General features: G+C 40.9%; 1 protein-coding gene across 3 annotated transcripts; it reads left to right on the top strand.

Moving 5' to 3' along the window:
* The first annotated feature begins 4,361 nt into the window (after positions 1-4,361).
* LOC138843103 (killer cell lectin-like receptor 4) lies at positions 4,362-17,926 on the top strand. 3 transcript variants are annotated; one of them, XM_070049382.2, is made up of 8 exons: positions 4,362-4,516; positions 6,176-6,292; positions 8,262-8,351; positions 9,487-9,729; positions 12,288-12,430; positions 14,576-14,682; positions 16,484-16,642; positions 16,721-17,926. In XM_070049382.2, exons 1-7 carry the CDS (start codon positions 4,507-4,509, stop codon positions 16,632-16,634), a joined length of 861 nt encoding a protein of 286 aa, XP_069905483.1. In that variant the 5' UTR covers positions 4,362-4,506; the 3' UTR covers positions 16,635-16,642; positions 16,721-17,926. The 3 variants fall into 3 exon arrangements, with proteins under 3 accessions (XP_069905483.1, XP_069905482.1, XP_089160709.1); XM_070049381.2 differs by lacking the exons at positions 16,484-16,642; positions 16,721-17,926 and adding an exon at positions 15,093-15,323; XM_089304583.1 differs by lacking the exons at positions 4,362-4,516; positions 6,176-6,292; positions 16,484-16,642; positions 16,721-17,926 and adding exons at positions 7,775-8,214; positions 15,093-15,323 and having other exon boundaries at positions 8,325-8,351.
* The last annotated feature ends 729 nt before the right edge of the window (positions 17,927-18,655 follow it).

The raw sequence follows: 18,655 nt of genomic DNA, 5'->3' as shown, positions 1-18,655 counted from the left end.
TCCCTAGTCTCATACTCCTTCTAAAAAAACTACCAAAAATGTAGATTTTAGAGTCAGTTCCTCTTAACACTATCTACTTTGTTCAGCAAGTGCACTTGTAGGCATCACACCTTGAATGTGCTGCATTGACAACAATGGACAGTACAGATGTGGGACTCTGAAGGGATATATGAGTTGTAAACACGTGTGCTCTGCACTCACCAGCTTCCATCCTGAGGACTGTCCAACCTCTCTGCAGCTATACAGATCTGAATTTTTGATACAAAATAGCTTCAACATCCCCTCCACTACCTCCATGGAGCAGCAGGATATAAATACACAGATGTGAGGCTTCAGGAGTTTTCTCTAGAGCAGTACTGTAAGCTATGCTGTGCTACCAGGTTTCCCAGCTCCCACACTGTGTGCATGTGCGTAAGACATGATGGTCCTGTGAGAGGGAGAACTCACTCTTTGGAGACAGTCATTCATGCATTCACGGGGGCTCCACCCTTTGATGCAAACACCTCCCACTAATAGCAAATTCCTGGGGCTGCTTCAGAAGGAGTTTTGGTGGGGGCAAAACACAGCATTGTGTCAGGATCTGTGGTTGCAGTCCTCACTCTTCCACCATCTCCAGAAATTTAAGAGTGGAAATCCAAGCCCTCCTCAAATAAACCTACGCTCCCCAAAAACAGCAAAAGCTTTTCTGGAGTGCTAATTTCACCATGCCTATTTAGTGGGTGATATTCTCACTGGACATGGGAGGAAACTGAGGCTGAGGATTCAGAAGGACTTGTCAAGTTTTTGTGACTAGGAAGGATTTGAATCATGGACTATAACGAAAAGTTAACGGTCAGTGAATCTAGTATATACATGCCACATTATTATTGATCATTGTTATTTATGTACCTTATTTAATCCCCATAGCTTCCTGGAAGGCAAACGATATTACATTCTTGTGGTGAATGCGAGGCTTAGAGAAGTGAAGACTTGCCTGAAATAACACACGGGGGCTAGGGCTGGCAGTTCAAGCCGCATCTGTCTGCTACTTTGTGCCAAGAGCTTTGTTGAAAACCCAGGCCCTCCTGAATCCTCAGTTTGTGCGTGCTGTATGTGTTCAGTCAGGCATTATTTTAACATGGGCCAAAAATGAGCAATAATGCATCCCTAGGCATCTCAACCTCAACATTAATTCCATCATTTGTAAAATGAGGACAATAATAAGCCAAATCCAGTGCTCAAGGCTTAAGTGTGGCTCCGTACATAGTAGTCGCTACAGTGAGTGTCTCTCTCTGCCACCTTTTCAGCCATCATGATTACTTCCACTTCCCCATTCTGTCTTCTCAGCACAACTTCCTTCCTTTATTTTGTTGACTTTGACAAAGCTGATCCAAGTTTAGCAGCAAATATTCCTGAAACAGCCAGATCCACCCATGAAACTTTGCTTATGTGATTGAGCTATGCTGGTCTAGGTTGATGTTGGGGGTTATTTCAGCTGACTGCCCGCACATGATGGCAAGTGGAATAGACAAAGGTGATGCAGAGATTAAGGATGAGGCCAAGGGACAAAAGTAGTCAACAGGCTATACAACCTATACTGAGTCCTTGAGGCCAGAACACCCAGTGGACTATGTGCAGTCATTTCGCCGGGAGGTAGGGGCAGCCGTAAGATAGGGAGGCCTTGTGAAGAGCATGGCTTAGTAGTGGCTGGAGGCTGGTGAGGGAAGCAGAGAATAAGCAAGGAACTTGTCAAACCTAGTGAAGCAGGGGTGGGGCTGTTTCTGCATAATGCATCTCCCCTGCTGTTCTCCACCTCACTCCCAGGCCCACGCAATCTATCAACAACTATCACCTCACTTGAAGACCTATTTAATTAACTAGGTAATAGGCAGGCAAAGAGTCACATACAGAGAGAGAGAGAGAGAGAGAGCTTCCATCCACCAGTTCTCTCCAAAAGGCCTGCAATGCGCAGGGCTGAGCCAAGTCTGAAGCCAGGAGCCCAGATCTCAGTCTGGGGGTCAGATACTGGGGTGCACATCAGAGGGCAGCAGGAGTTAGTAAGAGGGCTTAGACTGAACACAGGCTCTCAGATCTGGGCATCCCAAGGAGTATCTTAACCACTGCACCTTATGGGTTTCATGAAACTGTAGTCAGAAGATTGAAAAGGCATCAATCAAATGAAAGCAAATTTCAGGCTGGCGCCATGGCTCACTAGGCTATTCCTCCGCCTGTGGCACCGGAACCCCGGGTTCTAGTCCTGGTCGGGGCGCCGGGTTCTGTCCAGGTTGCTCCTCTTCCAGTCCAGCTCTCTGCTGTGGCCCAGGATTGCAGTGGAGGATGGCCCAGGTCCTTGGGCCCTGTACCTGCATTGGAGACCAGGAGGAAGCACCTGGTTCCTGGCTGTGGATCCACGAAGTGCGCTGGCCCCAACGCACCGGCAGTAGAAGCCATTGTGGGGTGAACCAATGGAAAAAGGAAGACCTTTCTCTCTGTCTCTCACTGTCCACTCTGCCTGTCAAAAAAAAAAAAAAAAAAAAAAGCAAACTTGAATGTGAGATTTGAATATGTTATGCAGGGTCTGGCTCGTGGTATCAGAGTTACACAAATGAATGTCTTTTTAAACTCTAACATATATGATAAAGTGAGGCTTGGAAGGATGTGGAGACAGATAGTAGAATTAAGATTTCTGGACTCTAAGGAAAGGAATAACTTATCCGCATTTCTTCTCACAAGTCAAACATGAAGGGCTGGAATTGTTGTACAATGGGTCATGACAGCATCCCAGCTGCTCCACTTCCAATCCAGCTTCCTGCTAATGTGCTTGGGAAGGCAGCAGTACTCAAGTACTGAGTCTGTGCCATCCCCATGGGAGACCTGGATGTAGTTCCTGGCTCCTGGCCCAGCCCCGGCTGTTGCAGCCATTTAGGGAGTGAACCAGTGCATGGAAGATCTTGCTCTCTCTCTCTCTCTCCTTCTCTGTTTTACACTTATTCCCTATAGTTCTGCCTTTCAAATGAACAAATCTTAAAAAAAATTAAATGTGAATATTTTCACACACAACCGGTGGAATACAAATAGGCATGACTTTTCCAGGGTGTGTTTAGTAATATGTATATCCCAGTTCTTTAAATGTACATGCCCTGTGACACCATAACTTTGTGTTTAAGTTAGTTTCTAGCAAAACATGCAACAGTACAGGGCAATTAGTTTTTAAAGTAGCAAAAAACTGGAAAATAAGCTAATTATTCAATAGCAAGGGGTTGCTTAAATAAATTATGGGTGTACCCATGTGGGTAATTAGTATGATGGTTTTTAAATCATGTCTTAGGGGTGGTTGTTGTGGTGCAGAGGGTTAAATCACCACTGGCTTCTGCCTAGCCCAGCCCAGGCCTGCTGTGGGCATTTGGAGAGTCAACCAACAGATGAAGAGCTGTCTTTGTCTGTTGCTTTGAATTCAAATCCATAAAAATGAATGATTTGTGTTTTACATGAATACATTTAAAGTGAAGAAATGCTTATTACTTATTAGAAAAGAATAAAGTGGGGCCAGCACTGTGGTCCAACCAGTTAGTGCCCTGGCCTGCAGCACTGGTAATCCATATGGGAGCAGGTTTGAGTCTTGGCTGCTCCACTTCTGATGCAACTCTCTGCTGATGGCCTGGGAGAACAGTGGAAGATGGCCCAAGTGCTTGGGCCACTGTACCAGCATGGGAGTCATGTAAGAAGATCCTGGCTTCTGGCTTCAGCCTGGCCCAGCTGTAGCTCTTATGGCCAACTGGAGATTGAACTTGTAGATAGAAGACCTCTTTCTCTGTCTCTACCTGTCTCTGTAACTCTAGCAATAAAATAATAAAATAAATCTAAAGTGGAAGCACTATGTATTGATACAAGCTTTGCTAGTAAACATAATTTATCAAAAAATGCTGGAAGAAAATAAACCAAATTTTTTATAGTGGAATGGCAGGTATTTTAAAAAAATTTAAAAACAATTTTACCTGAAATAAACATGAACTAAAATGGAATAATCTTTCTTTAAAAAATAGCAACATATAACAGAAGCTTTCTAACAGAGAGGGAATTATTTAAACCAAGAGCTAAAGAAATGAGTCCTGTCCCTAGTTGTATAAACACACAAATGTTTTGCCCATCTCTTTGGTGGTTTGCTTTATATCTGTTACTTTTCTGTTAATGACATTCATCTTGTTTTCCACAACCATGTGTTGCTCAGCTTTTTCAGTCCATAAATATTGGTTTTGAGTGCTGTTTTGCAAAAATGCTAAATGGTTGATTAGTTGAAATGGAGGAAGACACAGCGCATGACCATCTTTCCTTTCCTGTAAACAACAGCTTTCATCATTCAGTTTCCTCTACCACTTCACCAGGAGGGGCAGAGCATTTTGAGTCGGAGTATCCTCACTCAGAGGCAGTTTGCTTCTCGTCGTGGAGCCCCTAGGGGATTTTCGACTGGAGTGGACGACTTCTCCCTCATATTGGGGTCGGTTTCTTCCACCTGCATCACTGCACGGCATGGATCCAGGTAACACCTGCTTTTACTCCCTTGGATCTTAGCACCTGGGTATCCTATTAATTCTACTTATTCTAGGAATATGGCACTGAACTACAAGTGACGTGGCCTGAGAATTAGCATGGCAGGAAAGCATTGCCTCTCATTGCATTAGAATTGCATGGACTCTGCAGTGTGTCAAAATTGAGGTTCAGCGTCCAGGATGAGTTATCTTCTCTTTCTCAATATGCTATGAGTTTTGCTTTGTGTTGTGAACATAAAGAAGAGTGACTTGAGGAGTTACTTTTCCTTGGCTCCAATGATTTGCATATTATCATTCCATATTGAAGCATTCTGTAGCAGAAATGTTCTTGTTTCCTAGTAGGAAGTTAGAGAAAATGTAAATAAGTATAGAAAATTTTGTAATTAAATATGTATAAAAGGTTATAGTTATGTGTGCAGTTTTTTTGCATATTTCCTGCTTCTTTGATATAATCTTCTCACTTACATGAATGTAAGAAGCAAGGTAAATTTCCAATTTTATTATTTGATAATTTCTTTCTACATTGATATTTATTGCTAGATTAATCCTTAAAAGACCTTAACAAGAGATTACCCATAAAAATTTTATTTTCACAAAAGTTTTGATGGCAACATCATATCCGGGAACCTAAGACATTTTTATTCAGCTTATCTTGTACAAGACACTGGACTCTGAAATGCTAACCAACTAATGATATTCACCCTCTTGTAATCATTTACAGTTGATCTTCAAGATGTACTTTGGGAAGCACTTTCTTAGAGTGTATGAAAAGAATGCAAGAGCTTTAAAAGCACTCATATGCATATCGAAATATGTATTTTTTAAGCCAAGGCATTTATACTCTTTCAGAGTGCAGATTTATTGTTGTTAGAATCAACCATTTAAGCCGGCGCCGCGGCTCACTAGGCTAATCCTCCGCCTAGCGGCGCCGGCACACCGGGTTCTAGTCCCGGTCGGGGCGCCGGATTCTGTCCCGGTTGCCCCTCTTCCAGGCCAGCTCTCTGCTGTGGCCAGGGAATGCAGTGGAGGATGGCCCAGGTGCTTGGGCCCTGCACCCCATGGGAGACCAGGAAAAGCACCTGGCTCCTGGCTCCTGCCATCGGATCAGCGTGGTACGCCGGCCGCAGCACGCTGGCCGCGGTGGCCATTGGAGGGTGAACCAACGGCAAAGGAAGACCTTTCTCTCTGTCTCTCTCTCTCACTGTCCACTCTGCCTGTCAAAAATAAACAAAAAAAAAAAAAAAAAAAAAAAAAAAGAATCAACCATTTAAATGTGTTTCAGAGCTTTGAGATGGTACTACTTTGTCATAATATTTTTTGCGTATGTTGAACATTTTGAGTGAAATTGAGTAAATGGGACAATAATCTTCCGGCAATCTTTTTCTTCCGTTTATCTTTTCTGATAACCGTGGCAATGATCACTAGGATTCTAAATGAGTTTAATGGAAATGTTAACAGGATTTCCCCTTCTTATATAAATCAGACTGTCTGCGTGCTTGCAGGAGAAGATAAACATGTGTACAGGGAGACACACACAATTAGCTCTCACCATCACGTCGGGAATGTTCCTTCAAGCTGCCATTTTGATTTTTCTTTAGAAGCCATCGTATAGCAAAGTTTTGATGCCAGATATGTTTCTCTTCTTTTAGAGATGAGCCATCAGGAGGAGACTTATTCAGCTTTGAGATTTCCCCAGTCTTCTTCAGAGTCGCAGAATAGACTAAGACCTGATGGCACTCGAAGGTGTGGAAAAACTGATTACAAAGGTAGATATATATATATATATATATACACACAATTTATTTTTTTTTATTTGAAAAGTAGAGTGGCACACAGAAAGACAGAGAGACAGAGAGAGAGAGAGAGAAAGACAAAGAGAGGACCACTGGTTTACTCCAAACGCCGCAACAGCCGTGGCTGGGCTAGGCAGAAGCCAGGAGCTTAGGACTGTCTTAGGATCTCACACATAGAGTGCAGACACCAAAATGCTTGAGTGATCTTCTGCTGCTTTCTCGGGTGCATTAAGAGGGAGCTATATAAGAAGTGGAGCAGCTGAGACATGAATGGGTATTGTGATATGGGATGCCTGCATTGCAAAAACCGGCTGCTTAACCCACTGCATCACAATGCCTATCCCCGTGTATATATTTTAGGCCTCTAAATTCACCTGTCTTGTATTGATTAGCAAACTTGAGGCTTGGGAAAAGTTCATATAGATACTTCTGATTGTCTAATGGCTATAATAAGCTATTACAAGGCAGAATAGTAGAACGGAAATCTTGAAAGGACAGTTGGCAGAATGGAGAAATTAATGAATCCTATGAGCAGCTAATAGACTGCTTTTATTCAAATCTGGTCAATAATGATTTGTGAATCCTTTAAAAAATAAAACATGTCCAGTGCCACGGCTCACTTGGGTAACCCTCCGCCTGCAGCGCCGGCACCCTGGGTTCTAGTCCTGGTTGGGGCACTGGATTCTGTCCAGGTTGCTCCTCTTCCAGTCCAGCTCTCTGCTGTGGCCCAGGAAGGCAGTGGAGGATGGCCCAAGTGCTTGGGCCCTGCACCCGCATTGGAGACCAGGAGGAAACACCTGGCTGCTGGCTTTGGATTGGCGCAGTGCGCTGGTCAAAGTGTGCTGGCCATAGCAGCCATCCGGGGGGGTGAACCAATGGCAAAGGAAGACCTTTCTCTCCGTCTCTCTCTCTCTCACTAACTCTGCCTGTCCAAAAAAAAAAAAAAAGGCAGAAAAGTGTTCCAAGAAAATGTAGCATATCTTAGAGAATGTTTACAGAGTGAAAAATATGTGTTAAAAACAAATTTATTCAAAGAACACATTTTAGATACCTTAAGAATATATATCTGATGTTAAAGGCCATGAAGAAGGAAAAAATTTTCAAATCAAAGGGACTTTCTAATATTTCTGTTTTCTCTGTACCTCAAATATTGTCACAGTATAAACTCTAAGCTGAAAATAACTTTTATCATTTTAGTTTGGTGATCATCAATGATATAATTTTCTAATATGCAGACATCAAAAGTGAAAGGATATAGTATTGTCTACAGAAAAACAAATTGATGGTGAAGCAGGAAAAGTGGATTTCCAGAACCTCCTGTCAGGATGGCCTGTGATCCCTTTTGCAACCCAGACTCAAGACCATTGCCTGCTTTTCCTTTGCATGATTATCTGTGATCACAGGAAGGATGCGTGTCACTGTGGACTCCCCTGTGTGTCTTACATCAGCTGTCAGTGGTGCTTCAGTAGGGGCCCGCTTTTAAACCCTGAAGAACTATTCCTGTACAGGGGAATTCTGTGATGAGTACATCAGTCAGAAATTCTTTTTTGGGATTTTTTTTATTTTATTTGAAAGTCAGATTTTCACAGAGAGGAGAGAGAGAAAGAGAGAGAAAGAGAGAGAAAGAGAGAGAAAGAGATAGAGAGAGAGAGAGAGAGAGAGAGAGAGAGAGAATCTTGCAAATATTGGTTCCTCCCCAGAGAGCTGCAATAGCTGGAGCTGGGTCAGGCCAAAGCTGGGAGCCAGAAGCTTCTTCTATGTCTCCCACATCAACTGGAAACCTTAAACTTTAAAACTGTATTTTATAGGTTAAAATTTTAAATCACTTTGAATGATGTAGTCTTATAAAATTTTTAAAGATCTTCCCTTTGCTTCAAACAGCGTCCCTGATGCAGGTAAGTGGTAACCAGGCTCTCTCTCTCTCTCTCTTTTTTCTTTAAAGAGTTCTCAGTGCCCTGGCATCTCCTTGCAGTGATTCTTGGAACTCTCTGTTTACTTCTCTCAGTGATGGTCAGAGTGCTGGAGGCAAATAGTGAGTACTGGAGTCCATCTTTCTAGTCTGAGGACCTGCAGTAACCATGCTTTGTGCAGATACTAACAGTGTTGCTCCATGTTGAAACTTGGGGACCTCCCAGAGGGTTCTGGACTCTGTTGGTGAGTTTTTCAGGAACACATCTCACGGTGGTGTTCACTCTGCTTACCTAGTTCACTGGCTCTGAAGCTGTGGTGAGCTGTCTCATTCTGCATAATGCACGGGAACATTGCTTCTGGTAGGTTGTTGTGTAGGATTCTGCCATTGAGTTGAGATCATTGTCAGTCTGAGAAAAACACTTTGGCTGTTTATTTATTTATTTTGATGTACATAATAAGGAAACAGTAAGAAGAATTAATATGCACATAGAAGATGATCTGGAATGTAAGCTTTTTTCTTGTCTTTCTCTGTTTTTCTCATCTTAAGGAAAACCATGGATATACTACCCTTGTATGAAATCACCTATTTTCTGACTTATCATCTTTTCCAATAATAATTGTATTATATCTTCATGTTTTTAAGTTCAGGCTACAACTATTTTTTTAATTGAGGTGGGGTGAGAGAGAGAAAAAGAGAGAGAAAGAATCCCTTCTGGCAGTTCACCCAACAATACCTGCAGCTGGGAGCCAGGATCTCAGCCCAGGTTTTCCACATGGGTGGCAGAAACTCAACTTCTTGTGTTATTGCAGCCTCCTCTCAAGACTCTGGAGTCAGGAGCCAGGGCTTGGGCACTGCACTGTACCCGGGTACTCAGTCGTGGGACACAGGCATCTGTCCACAAACATCTGCCTGCTAGGTTAGGTTTTTATCTTCAGAAGATGTATCATTAAATGTTAATTAACTGAACTTTGATTTGCTATTTATTTGTAAATGATGTGCTATTAAAATGAGCTGAACTGTAAGGTATGGTGTTAGCCATCAGGTATTTTATTTAGGCTACCCTTCAGTGGCTATTAGTGAGAAATTTGATGTTTCCATTTCTGTGGTCAGTTCACTGAGGTGTTACTTTCTAAATGTCAAATTACTGAAATAATCATATGAGTTGGTTGTTAAAGTGAGACTTTTCCTGTTGTCTCTAATTTCATAGTTGGACCTCATGATTGTATTTTTATGATATCTGTGCTGCACGTTTTAGTTTTACAGCTTATTCAAGAAAAGCATCAACAGCAGGAAATTCTAGGAAACCTCACTCAAATGTACCACGTCGTGCAAAATGATGACTACTTAAAGAAGCAACTCTTGGCAAATCAGTCTTTAGAATATGACACTCTCAAAAATAAAACCCTTCTAATGGAAAATGCACTGAAGTCACCCTTTTTAAAACAGAATGGACGCTGTGCAAAAAAAGATACCGTCCCGAAATCTGTGCACAATCCAGGTATGGAAGAAATGTGGAAGGATTCACTGTGTCGTCTTGGTCATTTCTTCCCCTCTAGAAGCCTTGACATCTAATAAGCACACTTATGCCTAGTGATCTATGGCTCCACTGGACAGCTTTGAATTTGTGCCTTTCAGATGCAGGGTGTTGGAATCCCTGGAACCACATTTGCATGCGTAGAGCCCTGTGGTTCCCCAGACTCCATGGCAGTTTTTGCCTCCTCTCTATTCCCAGATGGTGAAACAGTATGCCAGACCCCTAGCAATTCAGCTGATCTGGCCCTGTGAGACTTGGGGTGTTGCTCACATAAAATGCAGAGGCTTTCAGTAAAAATATTACCTACAACGGGCACAACAGTTTTATTTGAATGCTGCTATAGAGATATATTGTGGTATGTGTGTGTGTGTGTGTGTGTGTGTATGTTGGTGTGTCTGCCTTGACTTCAGATATTTGCTCTATATGTGACCACCAATACCAGTGTAATTTTAAAGATTCATGGAAAATGCACCTTATTAAACAATTCTACAGGGATTTCAAAAAATTGGCACCCAAAGAAGCTTATATTTTCATGAACACTTTTTCTTTTTTTCATGAGCTTTTGAAAGTACCGTAATAATATACTCCCTGCAAGATATCTGCAAGATTTGTCCTAGTGTTGACATTTATACAAACACCCAAGAGATAAAAATATTAAATCTCATGCAGTAAGTACTAAAATGTTGCCTAATGATGGAATGAATTGTCCAGATTATAAACAACCAGTAAATATTCATATATTTAAAATATCTTTTGTATATTTAATTATAGTACTTAGTAGACATTTAGTTTCTATTTATACATTTTTATACTATAAATATAAATATATAAAGGGAAGAGAAATATTTCTACATATAATTTTAGAGATTTTATTTTAAAGATTATTTCTTTGAAAGGCAGAGTTACAGAGAGGCAGAGGCACAGAGAGAGAGGAAAGGTCTTTCACCAGCTGGTTCATTCTTCAGATTGCCAAAATGGGCAGAGCTGGAGCCAATCCGAAGCCAGGAGCCTGGAGCTTAATCCAGGTCTCCCACAGGAATGCAGGTAGAAGGACTTGGTCCATCTTCTGCTGTTTTTCCCAGGCCATAGCAGAGAGCTGGATCGGAACTGGAGCAGCTGGGACTTGAACTTGCACCCATATGGGATGCTGGCACTGCAGGTGGTGGCTTTACCACCTAACCAGAGAGAGAGAGAGATAGAGAGAGAGAGAGAGAGAAGCAGAGAGAAAGGTCTTGGCCCCATGGCTGGAGCCAAGCTGAGCCAAAGCCAGAAGGCAGGAGCTTCTTCTGGGTCTCCCATGAGGGTGCAGGGGTCCAAAACACATGGGCCATCTTCACTGCTTTCTCAGGCCATAAGCAGAGAGTTGGATTTGAAGAGGAGCACCAGGGACATGAACAGGAGCCCATATGGAGTACCAGGGCCTCAGGTGGACACTTAGCCTACTATACCACAATGCCGGTCACCAAAATATACTTTTAAATTAGAAAGCATCTTAAAATATTTTTGAAAAACTTAGATTATTTTAATTATTTTGAAGCATCCTAGAATATTTTTAAAAACTTAGACTATTTTTTTATTATTTTAAAACATCTTTATTGAGCTATTATTAGCATCCAAAACTTCATAGATTAAATATACATGATTTGACGAATGGACACATGCATCCAACCATGACTCAATCTCCATAATAAGGAAAATAGACTTTTATATCACCTCCCAACGTGTCCTTTGTTGTTCACCGTGGTAAGAACACTGACTGTGAGATCTTTAAATTTTAAGTGTATGATACAGCGTCCCTCACCGTGGGCACTATGTTGTACAGTAGATCTCTGGAACTTGTTCCTCACACATAACTGAAAGATTACACTCAGAGAACAAAATTTTCCATTTCCCTGCCCACCACCTCTGCACAACCTCCTTCTATTCTGTCTTCCCATGGGTTTGGCCACTGCAGATACCACAGAGAAGTGCAATCATGAGGAGTTATCTCCCGTGTACTGATGTGTCCCGACACTGTGAGACTCTTGTCTTTTCAGACTATATCCTCACAATCAAATGCAGTTGTAACTCTTTAAGCATTTTAAGAGAATTATTCTATTTAAAAATTTTTGACAGAACATACTACTTGGACATAGTATGGGTCTCATGTAATATTTTAACACATAAACATGGTGCAAACCAATCACATTTAGACTTTTCATTTTCCTGTCCTTTCTTTGTGTTTGGAGCCCACAAGCTCCCCTCTTCCAGTTCTTCAGTGATAATTCATCCTGGTGAAGTCTGGTCACCGTACTGACTGAAGGAACACTAAAACTTGATACTGCACCTGACTGTGTTTTGGGACTTAGCTAACCTCTCTCTACACATTGCCAACCTCCACCCTCAACCTTAACCAGCCACTAGTAATTATTATAGATAGGCTTGAGCCTTTGTGTCAGTTAGGGGTGGCTGATAAATATATTGTTCTCATTCACAGATGACTAGATAATAAGAAATTCAATGACTGTCCTCACTTGTTGTAGGTAAAGTCCATGAAGACTACTGGTCCTGTTATGGAGTAAACTGCTATTATTTTATTCTGCAAGATAACACCTGGGAGCAATGTAAACAAACCTGCCAAAGTTACGGTTCCTCCCTTTTGAAGATTGACAATGAACATGAACTGGTATCACAGACTCCTCCATGTACTCTGAATCTCATGAATGTGTCTCTCCCCTGTGACCCAAGATGCTGCGAAGGGGAGGGTGGTCCAGAAAGAGGGATCTTCAGCTATTCTTCCTATTCTGTGGGGAAGATTATAGAGTTCAGAATCTCCCTGGAAACCCTGTCTGCTAATAAGCATATGATCCTGCTACTCATTGAGTGTTCAATGCACATGATCTATTATGATGATGATTATGAAGGGTGAAGTTTGTATCCTCTCTCTTCAAGGAGACTGCAGTAGTGCCACTTACAAGAAAATATGCCTTTCCTTGGAGGAAGTACTTATCTGAACCTTTGGTAACCTGTGCCCTAGAACCACAGTTATTTTTTCCCTATGGGGTGGCAAGCAGTGGGGTTGCAGCATAGTCCAGGAGCGCTGGATCAGAAGAGGAGCATCTGGGACTAGAACTGGCTCCCATATGGGATGCCAGCGCTTCAGGCCAGCGCTTTAACCCGCTGCACCACAGCGCTGGCTGTTATAGTAAATTTTAGACATTTTTAATATTCCCAAACACTTACTCCCCTCCTTTTATCTCTTCCAACTACTTACCTAAAAGCAAGGCTTTCTTCTGTGAGTGAAGAGTGTAATGCACACCCCCCACACAATCAGTTTTTTTTTTTTTTGAAATTTTTTTAACTTTTATATAATGAATATAAATTTCCAAAGTACGACTTATGGATTACAATGGCTTCCCCCCCATAACGTCCCTCCCACCCACAACCCTCCCCTTTCCCACTCCCTCTCCCCTTCCATTCACATCAAGATTCATTTTCGATTATCTTAATATACAGAAGATCAGCTTAGTATACGTTAAGTAAAGATTTCAACAGTTTGCTCCCACACAGAAACATAAAGTGAAAAATGATAGATGATTTTTTACATGATGATGAAATCAGATCAGACCTATTGTCATATTTAATCCCAGTGAGAGTCAAGTTGGGAATTGATAATTTTTTTTTTTACAGAAGATCAGTTTAGTATGCATTAAGTAAAGATTTCAACAGTTTGCACCCCCATAGAAACACAAAGTGAAATATGTTGTTTGAGTACTCGTTATAGCATTAAATCTCAATGTACAGCACACTAAGGACAGAGATCCTACATGAGGAGTAAGTGCACAGTGACTCCTGTTGTTGACTTTACAAATTGACACTCTTGTTTATGGCCTCAGTAATCTCCCTATGCTCCAGTCATGAGTTTCCAAGGCTATGGAAGCCCTCTGAGTTCTCCGACTCTTATCTTGTTTAGACAAGGTCATAGTCAAAGTGGAGGTTCTCTCCTCCCTTCAGAGAAAGGTACCTCCTTCTTTGAAGACCTGTTCTTTCCACTGGGATCTCACTCACAGAGATCTTTTTGCCAGAGTGTCTTGGCTTTCCATGCCTGAAATACTCTCATGGGCTTTTCAGCCAGATCCGAATGGCTTTAGGGCTGATTCTGAGGCCAGAGTGCTATTTAGGACATCTGCCATTCTATGAGTCTGCTGAGTATCTCGCTTCCCATGTTGGATCACTCTCCCCTTTATTTATTCTATCGGTTAGTGTTAGCACGTACTAGACTTGTTTATGTGCTCCCTTTGACTCTTAGTCCTTTCATTATGATCAATTGTGAACTGAAATTGATCACTTGGACTAGTGAGATGGCATTGGTACATGACACCTTGATGTGATCACAATCAGTTTTTATTTAAGAAATTTGTTTTGAAGACTTCTTCTTTCATTTAAGATCATGCAGTGCTACATTCTCTACACCATGACATATTCTTTTGGAGCATGAGTCTGAATAGTTTTCTGAAGTGTCATACATTATTTAACAAATTTCTTATTTGTAGGTATTTTAATTTAAACATTTTCCATGCTTTAACTAATTCATGAGACTGGCAACCGATTTTAATGTATATAAATCATCTCCTAAGGAAATGTTCTTTGGAAAATGAAAATGTAGGCTTTGTAGAATGAGAGATTTTTCTAGGAAGCAGGGATGAAGGGTGTTGTGGAGACTGACAGAGTACTGGCTGTGGATACAGCTTTTGTCCCTCTACCTGTTTTTCTTCCCACTCTTCCAACAGATGGGAACTTATTTCCATGATGTGTTTTGTTTCCTTTGTAGGCATTTGTTCAATTTCAGATTCATGGAAATATGTATTGGATTGGATTGTCATATAGTGATGTGGAATGCAAATGGAAATGGCTTGATGATGGCACATCACCTGGAATGTAAGATTCTGAAATGTATTTAGACTGTAACATTGGTGTGGGAGTTGGAAGGATTGTGTCTAAATAGTCATTGCTCATTCACACAGTTTTTTTTTTTTTTTGAAGTAGAGTCCATTAGTAAGAACAGAAGAATTAGGAAGAAAGTATTTCAGTAAGTGGTGTTAACAGAGAAGTGATGTTTAGCATTATTAATGATAAAAGCATACCAAACACATGCAGTATGAGTTATGAAACAAACAAAATGAAACACAGTCGTTATCTAGGGAAATATGAAGTGATTGTACCATCCTGACTTAACAGTAGTTATTCCTGGCATGGGCGCTGTGGCATAGTGGGTTAAGCCTCTGCCTGTGGCACCAGCATCCTATATGGGCACATTTCATGTCCTGGCTGTTCCTCTTCTGATCCAGCTCTCTGCTTATGGCCTGGCAAAGCATTGGAAGACAGCCCAAGTCCTTGACCCCTGCACACACATGGGAGACCTGGAAGAAACTCTTGGCTCCTGGCGTCAGATTGGTCCAGCTCTGTCCATTGTGGTCATTAGGGGAGCGAAGCAGCAGATGAAGACCTCTTTCTCTGTCTCTCCCTGTCTCTGTCTGTAACTCTACCTCTCAAATAAATAAATAAACATTAAAAAAAAACATTCTAGAATGGTCTTGAGCCCTCCGTTTAAGCCAAAGTGAAAAAAGAATAATCTCACCTAAGAATTCAGAATCACAAAAAAACCCCACATATGTACTCCTGCCTCTACTTAAGCCTCAGGCTAAGTGTGAATCTACTTCTTGCTGACTGATGAACATATTCAAGGAGGTGCAACATCTTATTTATCCATCATTTTAACTAAGTAGGAAAGTAGTTCTGCCACCTAATGAACCTTTTTTTTTTTTTGATAGACACCATGCTTTGATAGTTTTCTGTGGATTGCCATGGTTTAGCTTAACTACTATTTATTGATGGGGAAGACAAAGAAATAAACCAAAACAAGCTGGCGCCGTGGCTCAACAGGCTAATCCTCCGCCTAGCAGCGTTGGCACACCGGGTTCTAGTCCCAGTCGGGGCGCCGGATTCTGTCCCGGTTGCCCCTCTTCCAGGCCAGCTCTCTGCTATGGTCCGGGAGTGTAGTGGTTGATGGCCCAAGTGCTTGGGCCCTGCACTCCATGGGAGACCAGGAGAAGCACCTGACTTCTGCCTTGGGATGAGCAAGGTGCACTGGCTATGGTGCACTGGCCACAGCGCACCGGCCGTGGCGGCCATTGGAGGGTGAACCAACGGCAAAGGAAGACCTTTCTGTCTCTCCCTCTCTCACTGTCCACTCTGTCTTTCAAAAAAAAAAAAAAAAAAAAAAAGAAAAGAAAAAAAAAAGAAAAAAAAAAAACAAGAAATAAACCAAAACATCAATGAAACTATCTAATCCCTGACTATATTTCATTCAGTTTTTTCTCCTTAAAGTATATGTACATGAGACATGTTATCTGTGTCACAGAAATTCAGTTCTACTTTTAAATTTATCACTTCTATTAAAAAAATAAAATAAGAAAGTAGTTTTGGTATATTATAATTCAAAAGCCATTTTGCAAAGTAATTTTTTCTGTTGACCAAAAGTTGCCAGTTTGGAATAAACTAGGAGATTTTAGGTAAATGTGTTTAATGGGCTAAGAATAAACAAAATCTTTCGATGTTGAAGTTTTGAAGAACACTTATATTTATTAGGAATTTAAGAAATAGAATTTAAAACGTTCATGAAGATGTCATTGGAAAATTCGGATTTAAACAGTTGACCTTTGTATTTTCTGTTCTGCAGGAATTTGAAAATGATGAGCTCACCTTCTAGGAAAGAAAAATGTGTATTTTTGGCCTCAACAAGATTAGCATATGGCAATTGCTCTAGAACCTACAGTTGTGTCTGTAAAAAGAGAATTAATTGTAATTTCCCTTCTTCAATGTGCACTTAGAAGAACAGGTAACATTGGAAATGCTGCCCTGCTTTTGTATCCTGTAGTAATTTGGGGTCACTGCTAACACCTGTTTCTGACTGCAGGGCTCAGTGCAGTGTGGACACAGGAGCTGGAAGAGGAAGCACATCTTCTCCTGAGCCCTGATCAGGAGGCCAGTCACCATCTTCTTCCTGTGGGGAGTGGGAGCTTCATCTTTGGGAGCAGCTGCTCCTCTTTTGTGGTTCTGAGGGATCATTCTTCCCGCTTCCCTGAACAACCCGGGACCTGTTAGAGTATCCTAATGCGTGCCCTGGATCTTTTCCTTACCAATAGGATAAAACATGTCAATGTTATCATACCCTGGAAGTACAATTAAGAACTAGGATATAGTTATATTTTTACTATATAGAAGCATACTTTGTCTTTAAAACTATTTTGTTACAGAATTTAAATTCAAATTTACTGAATAGTTGAAAGAATACTACAAGACACGCCCATGTAACTTTTACCCACAGTTATCAGTTGTTTGTATTTTGCTGTGTTTTCCTGTTTCTCCTTCACCTTTTTTTCATTGTCGATTCACCTGAAAATAAATTGAAGATATGTCCTGGTTTCTGAATATTTTCGAAGAAAAGGACTTTGTCTTATATAACCATGCTGCAATTATCAAAATCAGGAAATTTAGCAATGATACAGTATTATGATCTAATCTATAAACCATATTCCAATGTGTCCATTGTCCTAATATTGTCATTTATGGGTATTTTTCTCCATGTTCACAATAATACAATGTATTTAATCATCATATCGATGGCATGTCCTTTAATCTGGAATAAGTGTTTAAATTTTCTTTGTCTTTCTTGACCTTGAAATGAAAAAAAGTCAACCTTATTGAGTTAGACTATCCATACAATAGACTGTACCCATTTTAAGTCATGGGGGATATAGGTGTGAATCTGGTTACCTCTCACACGCTAGCAAATCAAAATCTAGAACATTCGCATCAGCTCCAGATCTTCCATTCTGCCTCACCCCAGCCACCTGGCCTCTGTCCACCAGCGATGCTCTTCTGTCACTATCAATTTGTTTAGCTTATTCCAGAACTACATGCATCCTGTGCATTTTTTCCTGGCTGCTTTTGGATCAGCATGTGTTTAAAATTAATCAGTGGTTTTTCATGGATCAGTAGTTCCCTCTCTTTGTTATTTAGTATTCTATTGTTCAGCTAGAGTACATCTGTTCACTCAGTTAAGGACATTTGATACGTTTCTCATTTTTGGCTACTGTGAATAAAGCTGCCATGGACATTATGTGTGGGTCTCTGTGTGTGGGGATATATTTCTGTCTCTTTTTAATAACTCTCTAAGAATCTGATTTCTGGATCATAGGTAAGTACATGTTTAATTTGATAAGAAGCTCATATACTGATTTTCAATGTAGTTACATCATTTTACTCTCCCAGTAGCAAGAAATATGAGTTCCAATTGCTCCCCATCATTGTCAACATTTTCATTTTAGCTCTTGTGGCCAGTGTTCAGTGGCATCTGGTGTTTTTAAAGTTATATTTCTCTATGCTTATTCTTAGACATTTTATATAGTTTTAGTTTACATGGATGGTTTGCATCGATTTCTAGTTATTTTGTATCTGAGAACAGTGTTGAGGCTTATGAGATGCAATTGTTTTTGCACTGTTACAAAACCTTTCCTTTTTCCACTGGATTACTTTGGAGCCATTGCAGATCGCTTGCTCTCTCTTTTTGTCTTCTCTCTCTCTCACTCTCACTCTGTCTCATTCTCTCTCAGTAACTGTGCATTTTAAATAAATAGATATACCTTAAGAATAAATAACTAAATAGAAGAAACCCAAATCATCTTGACAGGGCCACATCCCCTCTGTGACCCTGTGTGGACTCCTCCCTTGCACCTTCCTGGCATCTGGTGGTGGTCACCTATCCTTGATCCTTGGTGATGCTGCTTCTTCTACATTTTTTTCCCAAAAAAATATCTATTTGAAAGGCAGAGTTACAGAAAGAAAGATT

Source organism: Oryctolagus cuniculus, chromosome 9, assembly GCF_051225735.1.
Source record: "Oryctolagus cuniculus isolate XC-2025 breed Fujian yellow rabbit chromosome 9, ASM5122573v1, whole genome shotgun sequence".
In the NCBI taxonomy this organism is placed as follows: Eukaryota; Metazoa; Chordata; class Mammalia; order Lagomorpha; family Leporidae; genus Oryctolagus; species Oryctolagus cuniculus.
Note: the sequence above shows the minus strand (reverse complement) of the source record. Positions and strands in the feature narration are given on the sequence as shown.

Coding starts and splice junctions, on each gene's coding strand:
- LOC138843103 (XM_070049381.2), top strand. Junction 6,293..8,261: donor TGGAAAAACTGATTACAAAG/GTAGATATATAT, acceptor TTTTCTTTAAAG/AGTTCTCAGTGCCCTGGCAT. Junction 8,352..9,486: donor CAGAGTGCTGGAGGCAAATA/GTGAGTACTGGA, acceptor TGCACGTTTTAG/TTTTACAGCTTATTCAAGAA.